Source organism: Anolis carolinensis, chromosome 2 (genome assembly GCF_035594765.1).
Source record: "Anolis carolinensis isolate JA03-04 chromosome 2, rAnoCar3.1.pri, whole genome shotgun sequence".
Lineage (NCBI taxonomy): Eukaryota > Metazoa > Chordata > Lepidosauria > Squamata > Dactyloidae > Anolis > Anolis carolinensis.
Genome location: NC_085842.1, coordinates 156,465,671 through 156,484,149, shown reverse-complemented (window position 1 = coordinate 156,484,149; position 18,479 = coordinate 156,465,671). Strand labels below are relative to the sequence as shown.

General features: G+C 44.6%; 1 protein-coding gene across 4 annotated transcripts in view; it reads right to left on the bottom strand.

Moving 5' to 3' along the window:
• Positions 1-18,479, bottom strand: part of prpf40b (pre-mRNA processing factor 40 homolog B) — a 32,254-nt gene that overhangs the window by 2,267 nt on the left and 11,508 nt on the right. For 2 of the 4 annotated variants that reach the window (XR_010003010.1, XM_062970891.1), the window contains exons 7-25: positions 17,428-17,505; positions 15,835-15,945; positions 15,380-15,500; positions 15,240-15,270; positions 13,939-14,106; positions 12,731-12,833; positions 11,763-11,827; positions 11,342-11,506; positions 10,168-10,276; positions 9,753-9,903; positions 8,126-8,259; positions 6,067-6,181; positions 5,659-5,750; positions 4,672-4,788; positions 3,279-3,416; positions 2,422-2,517; positions 2,178-2,258; positions 548-650; positions 61-122 (exon numbers count right to left, since the gene is read on the bottom strand). Coding sequence is in view for 3 of the 4 variants with exons in the window: in XM_062970891.1 (XP_062826961.1) it covers positions 61-122; positions 548-650; positions 2,178-2,258; positions 2,422-2,517; positions 3,279-3,416; positions 4,672-4,788; positions 5,659-5,750; positions 6,067-6,181; positions 8,126-8,259; positions 9,753-9,903; positions 10,168-10,276; positions 11,342-11,506; positions 11,763-11,827; positions 12,731-12,833; positions 13,939-14,106; positions 15,240-15,270; positions 15,380-15,500; positions 15,835-15,945; positions 17,428-17,505 (2,040 nt within the window). In the remaining variant the exon portion in view is untranslated. The remainder of the gene's footprint in view (positions 1-60; positions 123-547; positions 651-2,177; positions 2,259-2,421; positions 2,518-3,278; positions 3,417-4,671; positions 4,789-5,658; positions 5,751-6,066; positions 6,182-8,125; positions 8,260-9,752; positions 9,904-10,167; positions 10,277-11,341; positions 11,507-11,762; positions 11,828-12,730; positions 12,834-13,938; positions 14,107-15,239; positions 15,271-15,379; positions 15,501-15,834; positions 15,946-17,427; positions 17,506-18,479) is intronic. The other 2 variants (XM_062970892.1, XM_062970893.1) reach the window with 1 other exon arrangement.

Sequence of the window (18,479 nt, the reverse complement as noted above, 5' to 3'; positions counted from 1 at the left end):
GGCCTTGCCATCTGTGTCACTGATGCTTTGGTGTCTGTTGGTCTTCTACTGTGGACTCACCGATTTGTGTCTTTTTTTCTTGTTCTTCTTCTTCTGCCTCTTAGAGCGCCTGGTGCTGTGCTCTGTGGGGAGAAGGCGGGTGGAGAAATGGGACACCACTGGGGACGATGATCCTCACTGAGCACATGCAAAATGCCAGGCTGGTCCAACACATCAGCGGACAAAGCTCAGGCAATGCTTGCCTATTTTGAAGGGGGCAGAGCGAGACCGGGGGAAGGGCAGCAGGCTATCTCATAAGCCACCCTAGCAGTTGGGTGACCACTCCATTTTTTGGACAATTTTAAAGACACCGGATGGCTATCCATTAGGGATGCCATTGTAGCGAATGCCCTGCCATAGCCTCCGAAGAATCTTCTAACTTTTATGATCCTATCATCCACATGGATTCCTCAGCTCCACTGCATACAAAGACGGCAATGAGATTCCATCAGCGTGGAAAGTGGGGTTTCAACTGACAATGGGCCTTTGAAAAATCAGAGGCTCTTACCTGAATCAGGTGAGGAAGAAGCCCCTGATCCAGCAGATTCTGAATGGTTGCGTTTCTTCCGTTTGGCTGCACGGTGGGGGTGATCTGAACCGGACTCCGAGCCCTGAGGGGGAGAAATGTGGACTCACCGGAAAGTCGCTAACTCATTCAAACTCATCCCTTATGACAGCCTTCTCTACGACAGCCCTCTTCAGATACGGCAGACTATAATTACCATCACTGCCAAACAGCAGTTGACTGAGGAGCCGCGGTGGCACAATGGGTTCAACTCTTGTGCCGGCTGTACTGCTGACCTGAAGGTTGGGCTGCTGACCTGAAGGTTGATGGTTTGAAACCGCGAGACTGAGTGAGCTCCCGTCTGTCAGCTCTAGCTTATGGGGACATGAAAGAAGCCTCCCAGAAGGATGGTAACACATCTGGGTATCCCCTGGGCAACGTCTCTGTAGACGGCCAATTCTGTCATAACAGAAGTGACTTGCAGTATGTTCTCAAGTTGCTTCAGACACGATAAAAAAAGCAGTTGACTATGTTTGCTGAGGGATGATGTGAGATGTAATGTAACACATCTGGAAGGCACTGCCTTAGGAGAGGATGTCTTACAGTAACAAATGGATTTCACCCAAGTGCAGCATAGGGTTGAAAGGCTAAGCCTTCCAACCTCAGCCATGGTCAGGACAATGTGCATACAGATCTTATGATGATGAAGCACAATTCAGAAGTCTTCCTTCATGGCTGTGGACAGGTGTGTGTATTGCGCTGCACTGCAGGAACTTTTCCCCCTATCAACAAAGACTGCAGAATGAGAAAGTCAGCACCTGCGATGGTAGTTAATGAACCCTACCACTTCAGCTTCTGCATGGAGAGCACGTCGGTCCCAGTTTTGAACATTCCACAATTCATTTTTAGATAAACTCAACATCCACAAAATAGAGAGGAAAAACTAGACCAATCCACTCCTTTTGTAGAACACCTATTTTTTTACTTTTAAAAAATTAGGAAATTGTTTCTGTGTGGTAATATTCAACATTGTGAGTCCCATCACTGACCTGCTGCCTGAAGTGATAAGATCAATTCTATCACCTCATGAAAGTCAGCATGGTGCAGTGATGTGTTTGTTGGCCTTAAAAAAGATTCTGGAGATGAGTCATCAGGACCCATTGGATTGAACTTGGACAAGTCACACTCTGCCAGTCTCAGAGGGGCAAAGGCAAACTCCCACTGTACAATTCCTGCAAAGAAGAGCCTTTGATAGGTTGTGTCAAGGTCTCCGTAAGTCGAAAACAACCTGAAAGCACACACAATCACATCATGACTCCGCAGCACCATTCTTCTGTTGGTGGTTTCCTCACTTTCATGCCCAACTTCAGTCTGAAGTTGCACAATCCAACCACATATGGAGATTCAGAGGTGGCTGTACTATCTCATACTTTGCTGGGTTTTCCAACCCCTTCTTTTCCTTCCATAAAAATGTCAAGAGAGTTAAATAAGGTTGAGGAGTGAAGACTGCCTTTGGAGTATCCAGTTGCTTTTGTCCAAAATACGTCTTGCCCTCCACACCCCGCTAGCTTCAAGGACCATCTCTCCCTTGTTATTCCCTGCTCCACCCCGGCCCTCCACCCTGAGGCCTCACTGAAGCAGAGCGCTTGCGGTGGTGCTTCTTGGGCTTCTTGGTGTGCTTCTTGGCTTTGGCGTGGAAATGTTGGCACTCCGTCTGTGGGGAGAGAGAGGGAGAGGCTCACACATGGCTCACTCATCTTTAGCTCCTCTGCTTACTCTCTCCACCCCAGTATCCCCATCCATGTCACCATCTACTAAGGTTTCAGAGAACTTCCTTCTGGAGCTCCACTGTTCTATCGACTTCTCCATCAACTCACCTCCAGAACTTGCAGGAACTCACGGAAGAGGCGGATCCGCTCTGACTCCAGTGTGATCTGCTCAAAAGCAATATTATTGACGAATCGTTCCCGGACCTGGTGGGGAAGGGGAATAGCAAAGCTAAGGAACAAGCCATGCTGGTTGGGGGGGATTCTGAGATTTGTAGTCCAAAAACAGGAACCTTTGCCAAGCTCAGACAAAAAGGGGGAGATTGCTCCTTCTCTTAGATAGCAGGATTTATTTGCTCTTTCACTATTATATATTGGGCTACCAAACACAGCAAAGTACACCACATAGTAGTTCAGGAATGCATGGACAATTATGAGCTCCACCCAGATGGCATAGAGTGAATTACACAGAGATTCTAATACAACTTTCTTAAAACCAGACAGCATAGCTGAACAAAGCCAAAGATCAGCAATAGCTACAATCCAACATCCCTTCACTGTAGCCCCAATATCTAGATGTGGAGGCATACTAAACAACCTCCAGGAGTAATATAATACTGTACAACATATGTCAATGGCTGGGTGCCACTCTGCAATGCACAATGAAAAACCACAACACACACCATTACTGTGTCCGTTTCTGTTGCCATTAGCAGAGGATGACTTACACATTAACAGGTTGATGATTAATTTGTGCTCCCATTTTACAGATGAAAAACCTGAGGATGAGGCCAAGCAAGATCTGAAACCATGCCAGAGTTTATTTCCTTCCATGTTAAAGGATCAGGAAGCCCTTGGATATCTACTGCCTATCAGAGATCAACCAGAAAATCCCAATCCACTTCCAGCCTGCTGGTGCCTCAGAGAAGCCAGTAGCAGATGTGCTTGAGCCAGGCACTGGGGCTCACCTCATCCCAGGCAGTGCTGGGCTCCAGAGGGGGGGCTGCCTGCCGCAACATGCTCTTGAAAGCTGCCTCCTTGCGCCGCATCTTACGGGTTTCTTCCTTCTCCCGCTCACGTTCCCGTGCCTCAGCCTTCTCCAGAAGCTATGAGGAAGGAACGAGGGACAGAGGAGCTAAAATAATGCAGTACACCCTTGCCATAGTGACCCTGTTGATTCTCTGGCTGCATCAAGAGCCCAATCTCTTTCAGCTCTAAGGCCAAATTCAATTTGAGTTTGCCTTGATGCTGATAGGGAAAAAGGTGGGACTAAAAATACCAATGTATTTTACTGTAACAGTCTCACTGCCAGAAGCAAAACTTTAAGAGAGGCATTTCAGACTTTCAAAATGGTGGTGGTGAAGAATACCAACTTGCCTCCCACCTCCTCAAAAAAGCTGAATGATATTGCTTAGAAAGAGAATGACCAGGCCAAACCAGGATTCTCCCTCCCTGCAAGGTGGGATGCAGGCTGAATTTCCCACTCTCCTTTTTTTGTGTATATGTCTTTCTTGCTGTCTGTCCTCTACTCCTTGCATCACTGCCACAAAAGGAGCCCCTGGTCATGCAATGGGTTAAACCCTTGTGCCAGCAGGACTGCTGACCAAAATCCAGGAAGCGGGGTGAGCTTCCATCTGTCAGCTCCAGCTGCCCATGCGGGAACATGAGAGAAGCCTCCCACAGGATGGTCAAACATCAAACATCCGGGTGTCCCCTGGGCAACGTCCTTGCAGATGGCAAATTCTCTCACACCAGAAGCAACTTGCAGTTTTTCAAGTCACTGCTGACACGAAGAAAAGAAAACTGCCACAAAACAGCTTCCGTGAGTCAGACGAAAGCAGCTCATAGCACAGAAGGCTTGTCCAAAACAGCCATCCTTGGCCCATTTGCTGTTTGTTCCAAGCATCCAGATATAGTCTCTCTCTGAATGCAGAGGATCCATTTACAAAAGCATGGATATCAATCCTCCCAGAGGGCAGGAGAGGTATAGCTGTTTTAAGTTAAAGGAGAGTATTATTTATTACTGCTGTTATTTTATTTATTTGTACCCCATTTTTCTCTAACAATCAATATCCAATGTGGCCTGGTTAGTGATAGAAGAAATGGCTTGACAGTAAAAGCAGTTCTGCAATGGAACCATTTACTTAGCTATTGATTTCTCAATAGCCTATGAATCATAGAATTACAGAATTGGAAGAGACCAATTCTATTTTGCCAATCTATTCCTAACAGATAGCTATCTGGTCTTTGTTTAAAAACTTCCAGAGAAGGAGACTTCACCATCCTCTGAGGCAGCCTCCTCTGTTGGAAATTACAATCCACTTTCAGTGCAGCAATTTTGCTGATCCCTGACCAACTCACACTGTTGAAAGTTAGCTTAATGTTGCCAGCATCTAGTGTCGCAGCCCTCTTGTCAAAACTGATGATGTGAGCGAAGTCCTCAAAAGTTGTATTGACTTCCACGCCAAAGCTCCGGTCCTGTCAAGGAATGAAGAGGGGGAGAAAGGAGATGGAGGGGGAGGCAAGGGGATTAAAAACTCCTCTCAAACCCTATACATTGGCCTGAAACTTAAGAGATCTGTCTGCAACTCAAGTAGAGCTGTGGTATCAACTGTTGAATGATGAGTCAACACATAAATAAGCTGCGCTAGTCTCAATGGAAGCTTAGGACAGGATTTAGGCCAGTGCTTCCTACTGAGTTGTGCTAAAAGAGGAAGCGCTCAATCATAGTTGTGATGCATCACTATGGCCCGATCTACACTGCCCATTTAGATCAGACTGCATTATATGGTCAGTGTAGCTTTATATAATGCAGCTCAATGCAGTTAAACTGCATTATGTTGTTATTGTTATTATGCTTATTCATATCCCACTTTTTCTCTCCACAAGGAGACTCAAAGTGGCATTATATGTCTACACTGACCTTATAATGCAGTTTGATCTGCATTAAATGGGCAGTGTAGATGGGGCCTCAAAAGCCATCTTTTAAGGGCAAAAGATTTATATGATCTGAAGAGGAAAAAAAACCCCATCTTTTCATCTCTCTATTTTGCTTCATATGTAGTTTGAAATTATGGGCTGAAATTTTGCTTAATACTTTCTGATGTTTTGAACTACACAGGTTGCTTCTAAATGTTGTCCTATGGCAGCTTTCTACAGCCTAGAAACTCCCAGATGCTTTAAACAACAATTGCTAAATTGAAAATATTATGCTTCTGTGGGATGGTGCTATGGCAATGCAAGTGGAATCATAACATTATAACTATATTGTATGTACAGCTACCAGCACTCAACATTTTTGGAGAAGACTTGTGAGTTTTACCCTCCCGGGACTCTTCCAAGCTGTACCTTGAGGATGTCCTTGATGATCTTTTTTTCATCATGGAAACGGGCCTTCAGATCCTCCACGTAGAACTTGAACAGGTCCAATGGGGTGGAGCCTATGGGGCAGACAAACAGACAAGAACAGCCCTTCACTGGTGGCTTCCAAGGGCAAGGTTTCAGTTGCAATGGTTTCCAAATGGCCGTGGGTTTCCATGCGGGTTTTGCCAGAGACCCTTCAATAAGAATATTGTGTGAGACAAGACATTGTGAACTGTGTCCTATAGGGAGGGTGGCCTTGAAGCTAAAGGGGATAGCACTCTGCCTCAGCTGAGGCCCCTGAACATCCTTCAGAAACAAAGGGCCCATTACTCTTAGGAAGAGGAGGAGGGGTGAGTGAGGGGATGGAGGTGGTCCTGCGCACTAGCTGCTTACCAGGTTGGCCCAACATGTTGGCAAAGCGTCTGTCAGTGCTGAGGGAGGGATACAGCTCCATCCAAGTGGACATGGAGTGCAGGCGCCCGTTTTCGTGAAGCTCGTCCAAGAAGGCCTGAGCAAGAAGCAGCCTGGTTATTCTACGATAGAGTGAGAGAGATCGGGGAGTCAGCCCCTCCCCATTCACAAGCCCTGCAAGGGAGGCTGTGCGCCCCAAAGCAGGCCCTGGACCCCATGTCCCCGTCTCCCTTGGTTCTCCCTCCCTCTTGCTTTTTCAGGTAAACACAAAACACTACCAAAGTACAGAAAAGGAAAAATATGGCACACAGTGATATGTGATAATCACTGTGTGGTACTGTGTGGTACACAGTAATACTTAGTTTGGCTCCCAGCTTTTTAAAAAATCAAAATATCCAGACCAGATGGGTGAGGAGATTTGTAGGAAATACCTGGTCAAAAGTATTTTGTCACTGAAATTATTTAGCAAGGCATTTGAATGCCCAATTTCAGCAGATTGCATATGGTCCCCAGGAATGGTTTTGTGGCACACTGAGGCTATGCAGGAGATGGGCATTCATGTTTTGGGGGGGCTCAGAACACTTTAAGTGCAGAAAACTCATTTTTAAAAATTAGAAAGGGAACAGTAAATGACTTGTTGGTCATTTCATGTTGTAAAATTTGTATCTCAGACCTAAAATGGCCGGGCCGGGGGGGGGGGGGGGGGAGAGAGAACCTGTTAAGATGGTTCTTATTGAGTTTAGGTATAGGGGTAAAACAAACTTTAAAGGGACTGGGAATGGGCTGGTGCATTCCTATATAGTCTCCTGGGATATTTATGCCCGCCCACCGTCCTCCAAGACTTCCCCATCTCTGAACTGGCTGATCCTTCCAACTTGAGGTGCCTGAGGCTGAACCCCGGACTGTCTATACGGAAGGCACATGCATCTTTTCTGTTGAGCTACTGTAGCACTTCCCACTTCTAGATAATTTCCTAAGAATAATCAGGAAATATGTACAATGACAATCGGAATGGCTACAGTGTATGATTTTTGGATCATGTGATTTTATTATTATATTAGGATGTTTTTAATGCTCAGTATTAGTACTTAAATGTTGTATATGATTATATTTAATCATAGAATCATAGAGTAGTAGAGTTGGAAGGGACACCATGGGCCATCCCTCCGCTAAGAAGCAGGAAATCGCATTCAAAGCACCCCCGACATATGGCCATCCAGCCTCTGCTTAAAAGCCTCCAAAGAAGGAGCCTTCACCACAGACGAGGGAGAGAGTTCCACTGCCGAACAGCCCTCACAGTGAGGTCGTTCTTCCTGATGTTCAGGTGGAATCTCCTTTCCTATAGTTTGAAGCCATTGTTCTGCGTCCTAGTCTGCAGAGCAGCAGAAAACAAGCTTGCTCCTTCCTCCCTATGACTTCCCCTCACATATTTATACATGGCTATCATGTCTCCTCTCAGCCTTCTCTTCTGCAGGCTAAACATGCCCAGCTCTTTAAGCCGCTCCTCATAGGGCTTGTTCTCCAGAGCCCTCCTCTGGAAGCTTTCCCAGCTTGTCAACATCTCCCTTCAACTGCGGTGCCCAAAATTGGACACAGTATTCCAGGTGTGGTCTGACCAAGGCAGAATAGAGGGGGAGCATGACCTCCTTGGATCTAGATGCTATTCCCCTATTGATGCAGGCCAGAATCCCATTGGCTTTTTTAGCTGCCGTATCACATTGTTGGTTCATGTTTAATTTGTTATCCACAAGGACTCCAAGGTCTTTTTCGCACACACTGCTGTCAAGCCAGGCGTCCCCCATTCTGTATCTTTTAATGGTTTTAATTATTTTAATTTATAGTTATATGTCAGTATTCAGTTATTATGATTTTATTATATGTATGTTAGCATTGAGTTCTTGCCATTAATATGTTGTAAACTGCCTTGAGTCCCCCTAGGGGTGAGAAAGGTGGTATATAAATATACTAAATACATAATGAATAAATAAATAGCTGCCACCCCAAGCTTATGCCCCTAATTCTCAGCTCTGGCCCCAGATACCTGGAAAGCTTCCCTGTTCTTGCGCTGCTGGCGCCTCTCTCGCAGTCGGCCTCGTTCACGCTCCTCCTCCTCCTCTCTTTCTAGTGTCCGGATGTGTTCCTCAAAGCAGATTAAGGCATCCTCCTTGTCCATGTCTGAAAAAGGTACAGGTGGGACGGGGAAAAGTTCAATGGGACAGAAAAACCAAGTTGGTATGGGGATGCTGAGCTGGTAGTGGCCGGGAGGGAAATACAATGAACAGAAAAGTGCTAACTTATATAATATACAAATGGGGAAGTTGAATCCTGAGATCTGCATACTGTTAGGATTTTCTGTGTTGTGTTAGGGGAAACTACCCAAAAACAAAAATATAGCAGAGCATCCAAACAAAAGCAAACGGGATGGTTATAGCAAACAGAGCATGAAGTGCCATGAGATGTGGCTGTAAAGAATTTAGAACTGAGGAGACAAGGATGCAGAGTTGAATTTTTATAATTACAAAAGGTTTATTTATAAAAGCAATATCTGCATTTCTTAATAATATAGCTACTCTATAATTCAATCTCTTCTAGGGTTTCAAAGAGAGGGAAAACACTCTGAGCACACTATATCTTTCCTGACACACAAATACAGAGAGATCTCTCAAAACACACAGCATACACTAAAATGAAAAAGTAGAAGTCAGAAGTAAAGAGTTGCAGTAGAAAAGTATCCATTCTACAAACCAATCAGAATGAGATCAGAATCGGAGAGAATTAAAGGAATAGATACATTCCAACTGTCATTAAGGAGATGGGAGGAGGGACTTCCCTCAGCCTATTCTAAAACTAACTAATGACTCCTCATTGAGGACTGCAGACTTGGGCAGTGGGGTTACAAATGATACATGTTGCATCGTCAACACTGTCTTTACTATTCACAAGAAAGGGGCAAGGTTTTGTAGAACTCTTAGAATATTTACTCAGTCTTCTCCATCCTAGACTATGCAATTTTACAAGGCATTGCCCACATATGTCCAAACCTACCTTCATACCCTTAAGAGCTAGAAACATGGCTTTACATTAAATTGGAAAGCAGAAATACTTGTACTACAAGTGCAGTATGAATCTGAATAAAGTATATATTACTGCTTGCTTCTACAGAGGTTCATAGAGATCTTTAGCTATGACATCCCAGCTATGGTCCATCATATCCTGATCTGAAACACATTTTAAAGCCAGTTGGCTTTCCTGATCAATTAAGTTCTGCAGGGCTGGTGAGTGGGGTGCTGGAGGATGACAGGACCAGCCCAACACATTCCCCCCGGAAAGTGATTTTGTGACAAAGAATTGTGAAAGAACTTTGCAAGTATCCCTACTTCTGCTCCTTGGTCCATCACTTACTGGTGGACAGGAGGGAGATCATGTCAGCACCTGTTTGCTGCAGAATCACATTGTTCTAGGCAGCTGATTGGCTTTTAAGGTGTGGTCAGGGCATTGACAATCATGCCCATGATGCGGTCATCGTAACTGAATAGGAAACAGCTATGCAATCATAAGTCTAACTTACAACATTACAACTGACCTAACAATATATCAAGTTCTGAAACCGTAACGAGGACTACCATGAAAAGGATCTGGGGAAAGAGGGAGGTGGAAAGTGGTCTTACTTTGTAGGTCCTCATCTTCAGCAAAGCTGGGGTTGTCCATCAAGTACTGCTGGGCCTCGGACCATGTGGTCTGGAAGCTGACGCGGCTCATGCTATCCAAAATGCTTTTCAGGGCCTGGATGTTCCTCTTACGCAGCTGCTTGGCGTGTTCCTAGGTAAGCAGCAGGGACAGCACTGAGGTCAGCATAGTTGCTAGAAGTATAGGACAGCATCCTATCTTCTCCCTGCCACCCACCCAGGTCTGGAAGTATTAAGAAGTGACCAATTGCAAGGGCAACAACTCCCAAGATCCCAGCCAGCAAGACAACTTGCCATATGATTTGGGATTGTGAGCTCAGCTACTGAGACATGAGAGGCAGAATATCTGTTCTTTGTTACAAAAGATCCCATCCCTTGCTCCGTATACCTTGCTTACCTTCTCTTTTTTGGCCAGGAAAAAGAGAACATCGTCATAGATCTCCTTGCGATCGCGCTCCGGGACCACAGCCCACACTTCCAGTTCCCCAAACATTTGCTCAGCTTTCCTGAGGAGTTATAGAAGGAAACAAGAGGAAGCAAGCTGTCAATTGGGAGATGTGGTCACTGTGGTGAGAGTGATGAGGACACAAGAGGGAACAGATTAAGAATGTGACAATAGGACGAGAAGAGAACTTAGCTAGAGCAGCCTACAATGATACAGACGGTGCTCTGGGGCATCCCACGCTTGTACAAACCCAGTGAGGTTTTCTCTTTGTTTGTAATTTGTGAGAAAAGAATGGCGCAAGCAAGAGTAGCAGAGCGATAAGGACTCCGGAGGGACACTCACAGTCTGCAGACGGAATCCAATCTCATGATCTGACACAGATTGTATATGCCCAGGTTCTTTCAGCTACAAAAGGAAGAGCAGAGTACATTGGCCCCTGTGATTAGCTGATAGTAAAGCACCTCTAGGCTGACCTAATCCCGAGTCTGGAAAAAGAAGGCCTTCTTGGCGGAAGCTCCCAAGTGCTGGAGCTACTTACTATGGAGGCAAGAATAGCTCCACACCTGTGGCTCAATCACCAGTTATAAACAAAAGAAAAATCTCACTGGATTCTCCGTGTGGATGCCCTAAAGCACCCCCTGTATCATTGTAGGCTATCTCACCTATGTTCTGTGCTCGTCCTCTTGTCATGTTCTTCCATCAGCAGACAAAGGCATCTTTTTCAACTATTGTTCAGACCGGCGTTTGTCATTTATTTTGATTTTTTCCTGAAACCAGCTCTATATAATAAGCAACCTTTTTAGGACCTTCTCATCAATGAGTTTTTATTCATGATACTCATCTGAACACTCTTTTTAGTGGGAAGGCAGGGCATGTGATTAAAAAATTAATGTTAACCATTATTGCTTCCTTCAGAAGAAGCATGGACTGTCATGTTCTCTTGCTAGCATCAGTCAAGCCAGACCCATCCAGAGGCCAAAGGTAAACCCTTAACTCCCTTCTTAAAGAGACCTGCCAAACCCGGTACTAGCTTCAGGCCCCTCCACAAGACATTTGCCACCCACCCAAGAAGGGTCAGCATGCCTGAGAAGTGGGTACTCTGCTTGCGACTCTGGCTCCCTCTCACCTGTAGCGGGTGGTGGAGTTCATCTTGTTATGCTGTTCCAGGAAACGCTGCAGCTCTTCCTTGGCTTCTTTTGCCCGGAGTCGGGTTTCCTCTTTTTCCTCCTTGTCTCGCTGGGCCTTGTAGGCATTGAAGGCTTGCTTCTTCTCACTCAGCTTTGGCAAGGCACTGGGAAAGAACATCAAAGAAGATCCAGGAGCTTGCACCCATAGGCAAGGGAGGAAAACAAGCAGGCGATAGATGTAGGAAGGGAAAGGGAGTGCCCAGGTGTATAGCACTCTGGATTGGAGTGGGCAAGGCCAAGGCTAGGATATTTCTATCAAAATGTCAGGAGCAGGAGTCCTGGAAGATCGCAAACTGTGACCTCATTTGATCAAAGGGGGGAGGAAAGGAAGGGGTCACATACCTCTGTGGAGAACCATACCTGAACCGAGGGTCACTGTTAATGAGCTTCATGGCCTGCTCCCATGATGCACTTGCTGGAACGCCCTGGTGCCAGAGAACAACAGCATTTCAATCCAAATGAGATCAACACTATGCTGGGCCCACACTCCCTTTGCTACTCGTCAAATGTCATTACACACACATACATGTGTGTACTGTATATACTTGAGTATAAGCTTAGTTCTTCAGTCTTTTTTAGGGCTGAAAAAATCCCACTTGGCTTATACTCAAGTGAGGGTCTTGGCCGGCTTATATTTGGGTCGGCTTATACTCAAGTATATAGGTAATCAGAGTCCTATCTTATTAAAGTCTTATTATTGTCTTAAATTAGTTTTATGTAAATATTCAATAACATTTCACCTCAATTAATGTACTTTTATTGATATCTATTTTTATTTTTGAAATTTACCACTAGTTGCTGAACTTCCCACCCTCATTTTATACTTGATTCAGAAAGTTTTCCCAGTTTTTTTGTGGTAAAATTAGGTCAGCTTATACTAGAGTATATACGGTATGTTTACTTTTGGCTTGGAGTATACCAGGTCTGGCTATACAATTCCCTTTCTTCCCAGTTCTCTGATTGAGCAAAATTATTCCTCCTGAGAGAAGACTTCAGCCAATTTATTATTTTTCTATATGAGGGGAGAACATTTTCCCCCTCTCAAGGGACAGAATCCGTACAAAACATTTTCCTCCATCCCTCCCTGAAGCTTTTATCAGCCTTCACCTACCCAATACTCTTTGTAAACCTTTATTACCCCCAACCCAGAGTCAATGGCCAATCTAGCTGGAGGTGCTGAGAGTTGTATTGCAACAAAGGTGGAGGGTTTGTGAAAGACTGCTCTAAAGTGATACAATCCAAAAAGAGCTTTACCCTTTAATGGAAGGGATGTACAATCTGGCCCAGCAGAAGTCACTAATTGTGCAGTCCTTTAGTCCAGTTAGTACCTTTTCTTTTAGCAGTTCTTTAAAAGCTTGTTTGGCCTCCTCCTTGTTGATCCATGCATTGCCTGTGCCACGCTCCTCCTCCTCTTTCCGGGCAGGATCAGAACTAGACCAGAAAAAGCAAAGCCTTGTGTAAAAACAGCTGTCAGCATTACTCTATATGGTCAACTTTCAGTAGGAGGTGACCACAGAAGCCTACTGGACGGCCTAGAGATTCCTAGGGAGGCGTTTTCTCCAGGAATACTTACGTTCCTCTAGCACAGTGGTTCCCAACCTGTGGGTCCCCAGATGTTTTGGCCTTCAACTCCCAGAAATCCTAGCAGCTGATAACCTGGCTGGGATTTCTGGGAGTTGTAGGCCAAAACACCTGGGGACCCACAGCTTGAGAACCACTGCTCTAAGCATGTCTCTGTGATCAACTTCCAGCAGAAGTTTATTTATTTATTTACAGTATTTATATTCCGCTCTTCTCACCCTGAAAGGGACTCAGGATTGATCAGAGAACACATATACGTCAAACATTCAATGCCGATTATAACAATGACAAGACGGACAACAGATAGAGGTATATACAGGCTTTCCCTTCTTTCAGCATCGTTGGAGGCTGTGCTTGGTTCCAGCCACTGGCAGTTACTGTCGCTCCATCTCCCTGCCGAAAAGCTTTCTTTGTTCGTAAACTTCCTCCTTTTTTCTGATCAAACCGAGCCTAAAAACCTCCTCACTTTAATGCAATTCCTATTTATCTACTTACATTTGTTTTTTAACTGCTAGATAGGCAGAAGCTGGGCTAAAGGTAAGGAGCTCATCCTCACCAGAGCTTTGAATTCTCAACCTTCCGATTTATCGCAGCTTGGTGATTAACCTGCTGTGCTAAAGCCCGGCCATAGAATAGACCATAGAATTTCAATGGAAGACCTAGACATTCCCAGAGACAACATTTTAATCAAATCTCTAAATAATGAAATCCGCATTACTTAAAAAATCAAACCTGCAAATGTGGAAGGAAAGGAGCAGTTTTACCCCTACCTGAATGATGCATGGGAAATCTGCATCTGGTTTTCAAGGAGCTGCACAATTTGCTAACATCATGCCTACCCCTTGTTACCATCACCATTCCAATTCCCTGGAAGGAAACTATCTATAAAGGAACAGCCTACACAGACTTTAATCCCACGCCCTCCCACTCCCCCCTCTCTCCCCTCCCCTATCACCTGCTTGTAATTTCTTCCTCGGTGGCAGGAGGCCCCCCTTCAGTGACTGGTGTCTCCCGCCCTTCAACTCCACCAGTGCCTTCTGTGTCTGAGGTGGCTGCGGAAGAGGGGCTGGGACTGGCCGGGCCGGACAAGGGCGTTTCTGGCAACTCAGGCTGCTGTTGCTTCCTGGAGAAGATAGAACGGACCAGAACAAAACAATGCAAAGTGAAAATAAAACTTTTACTAACTGGGACTAGCAAGGAATCCAGGATGCTGGGATTTCAGAGAAACTAGCCAAACCATCTCTGAGAAACCACTGCCTGAGAAAACCCTAAGAAATTCATGAGGTCGCCATCAATTGACAGGCAACTTGAAGGCGCACTCATGATTCATTCTATTTTGCTATTTTATGTTAAGCCGCTTTGAGTCTCCTTGGGGGAGATAAAGCGGGGTATAGGTAAAGGTTTTCCCCTGACACTAAGTCTAGTCATATCTGACTCTGGGGTTGGTGCTCATCTCCATTTCTAAGCCAAAGAGCTGGCGTTGTCCGTAGACACCTCCAAGGTCATGTGGCCGGCATGACTACATGGAGTGCCGTTACCTTCACACCAGAGCAGTACCTATTGATCTAATCACATTTGTATATTGTCAAACTGCTAGGTTGGCAGATGCTGGGGCTAATAGTGGGAGCTCACCCCACTTCCTGGATTTGAACTGCTGACCTTTTGGTCAGCAAGTTTAGCAGCTCAGCAGTTTAACCCACTGTGCCACCAGGGGTATAAATAAATATAATAATTTGTACAATATGGGTCCCTCCTCAACCCACCAAGAGATACACTCGTAAGTGGGAAAAGAGAACGAAACATGCTTCAGGAAGCTAAGCAAGTGAAAGGAACAGGTGCTTGGCAGAATCTGAAGTTGTCTGCCTCCGTCACTGAAAAGCCCACACAGATCCCTTGCAATTGTGAAGTTCTCTGAAACCCTGACCATTTTCACGCTTCCCATCACACAGACCATCAGGGCTAGCAGCTGGCTTCTTCTTTTTCTAACATGAGCCTTTGCAAAGCTCAAAAGCTTTAAGAATCCTGAACTTTATACCATAGATTCTCCACTGCCCTAGCAAAGTGGGACACATGGATTCCCTAGAGAAGGCTTAGAGAAAAGATGAACCTATATGAGGCCGGGATCGAAAAGTAGTTGCTATTCAATTGCCATCTCTCGCTTTACTTCCAGCTGCCAGTCTTAGTAAAAAGTACCATCGATTTACCCTCCGCCTTGTTTCCTACTTCTCTAAGAGACCTTCCTCCACAGAAACTTACTCTGAATCCTCTTCTTCCTCCTTGATCAATGCTGGGGAAACAAAAGGCAGGGTCACAGGTTATTATGCTGATGCCAGGGGAAAGCAAAGGCCACTCCACCCCACTGACACTACCACTCGCCAGCAGCTGTAAACGCTCACCCTCAATGTCATCAAGTTCCCGGGGCCTGGTCCAACGTGACTCTTTGGTCTGAGTGTTATAGTAATAGGGCTTTCCAGTCTCCGAGCGGTACTCACGCCAGGGGCAGCGAGATAGCAAGAGCTGAAGGGACACAGAAAAGGACTTGCAAGAAATGAGGGAGCAGGCAGGGTCACCAATATGAAGGAAATGCCTGAAAGCAAACTACCTTTCTGAAGTGAAAGAGGTCCTGGGGGTGGTAGTCCCTAATTTTACAACCTAGGGCTGGGAATTGTTATTAGCCACTAGGGCTATTTTGAAAAAGTCCACCTTGGCACTGTTGCCTTTCAGTTGCTGTCTGCAGGATCGATTATTGTCTGCAGACTGCCATTCTTTGACTATTGCTCTGCGAAAGGCAACCCAACAAGGGACAGGAAATCATACCAGCCAAATGCCCACGACTCCCTAGAGTTCTCACCTCAGCCTTGGACTTGAGTTCATCTGGTTTTTCCCAACTTGATTGTTTGGTTTCAGAATTGTAATAATATACCCGCCCATCAGGAGCTCTGTGCTCGCTCCATGCAGGCTTCTGCAAAGGGACGGAATAAATGGACTTTAAACCAGAACTAGGGGCATTTAATTCCCCTCATCACACTATTATAGAACAAAAACTGGTAGGAAGCATAGTATTGTATATTCTGAGAATAGCAGAGAATATTTTTTCAAAATAAATAAATGTAAGCTTATAGTCCTTATGAAGATAGGCTTCAAAGTGATCCTTGCCTTTAGCAAGAGTTCAATTGTTTATATTGGATGAATCCAACAACCCCACTAGTGGTACTCAGAGACCATCTAAACTGCAAAAAAACAAACAAAAAATCAACTGTTTGATACCACTTTGATTGCCATGGCTCTGTCCCATTGAATCCTGAGATTATTATGTTGAGATTATTATGATGTTGTGGAAACAGAGTTCAGAAAAGGGTAAATACCTCACAAAACTACAAATCTCACAATTCCATACTATTGAGCCATGGCAGTTAATGTGGTGCTAAAGTACTATAATTCCCCAGCATGCTTAATGCCTCACAATTATAGTTCCGCTAAAGCAAGAGTGAGTAGACTTCAGAACTGCTGAATCCACTTGTTTTATTTCTTTCTTTATTTTTTATTTATTTATTATTTCATACATTTGTATCCCATGCTTCTCACTCCCGGAGGGGGGGCTCAGGGTGGCCTCAGAATTTTGTTTTTCTTTACTACAGTCTTCAGCCAGAGTCTTGGAATTAGAATCCTGAACCTAGGAATCTGTTCTCAGTATCAGAACTCACAGTCCTGCCATGAAAAAAACACACTGCAAGCTATTCCAAGTTCTCTCAATTTCAGAAGACTAATTTAGGGCTCTGTGTAGGCATATGTATGAGTCAGAGACTTTGTAGTTACTATCCTTGAGCATTCAGAAGCTTGAAAGCCTTGGAAACCTACTGCCAATAATCACTCAACAGATCCTATTCTGCCTCCCACCCACACCTACTCTAACGGTACACATACCACTTCACCCGCCATGGAGTGGAGACTTCCTTGCCAGTGCGTTGCTTTCCAGACCAGTATAAGTGAAGGTGCACAACTGGATACATCCACACTGTAGGATTTATGCCAGTGGTTCTCAACCTGTGGGTCCCCAGGTGTTTGGCCTACAACTCCCAGAAATCCCAGCCAGTTTACCAGCTGTTAGGATTTCTGGGAGCTGAAGTCCAAAACATCTGGGGACACATTTATACAGTTTGACACCACTTTAACTGCCATGGCTCAAAGCTATGAAATCCTGGGAGCTGGAGTTTTGTGAGGCACCAGCACTCTTTGGCAGAGAAGGCTAAAGATCTTGTAAAACTGCAACTCCCAGGATTCCACAGCATAGACCCAAAGCAGTTAAAGTGGTGTCAAACTGCATTCTTTTCAGTGCCATCCTGAAATGTTGTCACCAGGCACCTATGACCTCTACAAGTCTGTTTATGGCCTCATGCATCTCCTTTGGTTTGATGCTGTCACACATCGCAAACAGTTACATTACCTTCCGTCCTGTTTCCAACGCTGGGGAGCCACCGACGATGACATTCTGTTGCATGGCCCCTGTCAATGGACAGGGGATCTGGATGGAAAAAAAAAATCACAAAAAGAACTAGATAATGACTTTCATGGAACAGAGATAAAATTGCTGGAATTGTTCCTTCTTGCAGGAGGGAATTAAATCTATGAAAAATTAAATTCTTGTTCCCAGGTCCCTAAATCATGCTCTACATAATGGTCTTGTTCACTCAAGCAGGCTTTGGTAATAAAAAAAGAAGCACTGCACCCTGAATGCTGTGGATAGATATCAACCCCACCAGAAAATATAACCTCCACAGGAAAGCATTTGAATTTTCTACAACAACAATAATAATAATAATAATAATAATAATAATAATAATGATGTTGTGGAAAGGAAAAAGGTTTGGATCATTGATGTTGCCATCCCAGGTGACAGTTGCATTGACGATAAACAACAGGAAAAACTCAGCTGCTATCAGGACCTCAAGACTGAACTTCAAAGACTCTGGCAGAAACCAGTGCAGGTGGTCCTGGTGGTGATGGGCACACTGGGTGCCATGCCAAAAGATCTCAGCCAGCATTTGGAAACAATAGACATTGACAAAATTACGATCTGCCAATTGCAAAAGGCCACCCTACTGGGATCTGCACGCATCATCCGAAAATACATCACACAGTCCTAGACACTTGGGAAGTGTTCGACTTGTGATTTTGTGATACAAAATCCAGCATATCTATCTTGTTTGCTGTATCATAATAAAATAATAATAATACTTTATTTATAGACCGAAGGGACTCAGGGCGGTTTCCAAACATATGGCAACCATTCAATGCCCAAAGAAAACCATACAAAACAGTTTACATCAAAACACAGCACATTCGACAGTATAAACAACCTAACTGTAAATTCATAAACAAAACGACAACCAATAGAATAAGATTAAAAATAAAAAGGAAAACATAAAACATAAAATACAAAACCCTAATAAAACACATTAAAATAAAATATATATAAAACTTAGTACATCGAAACTC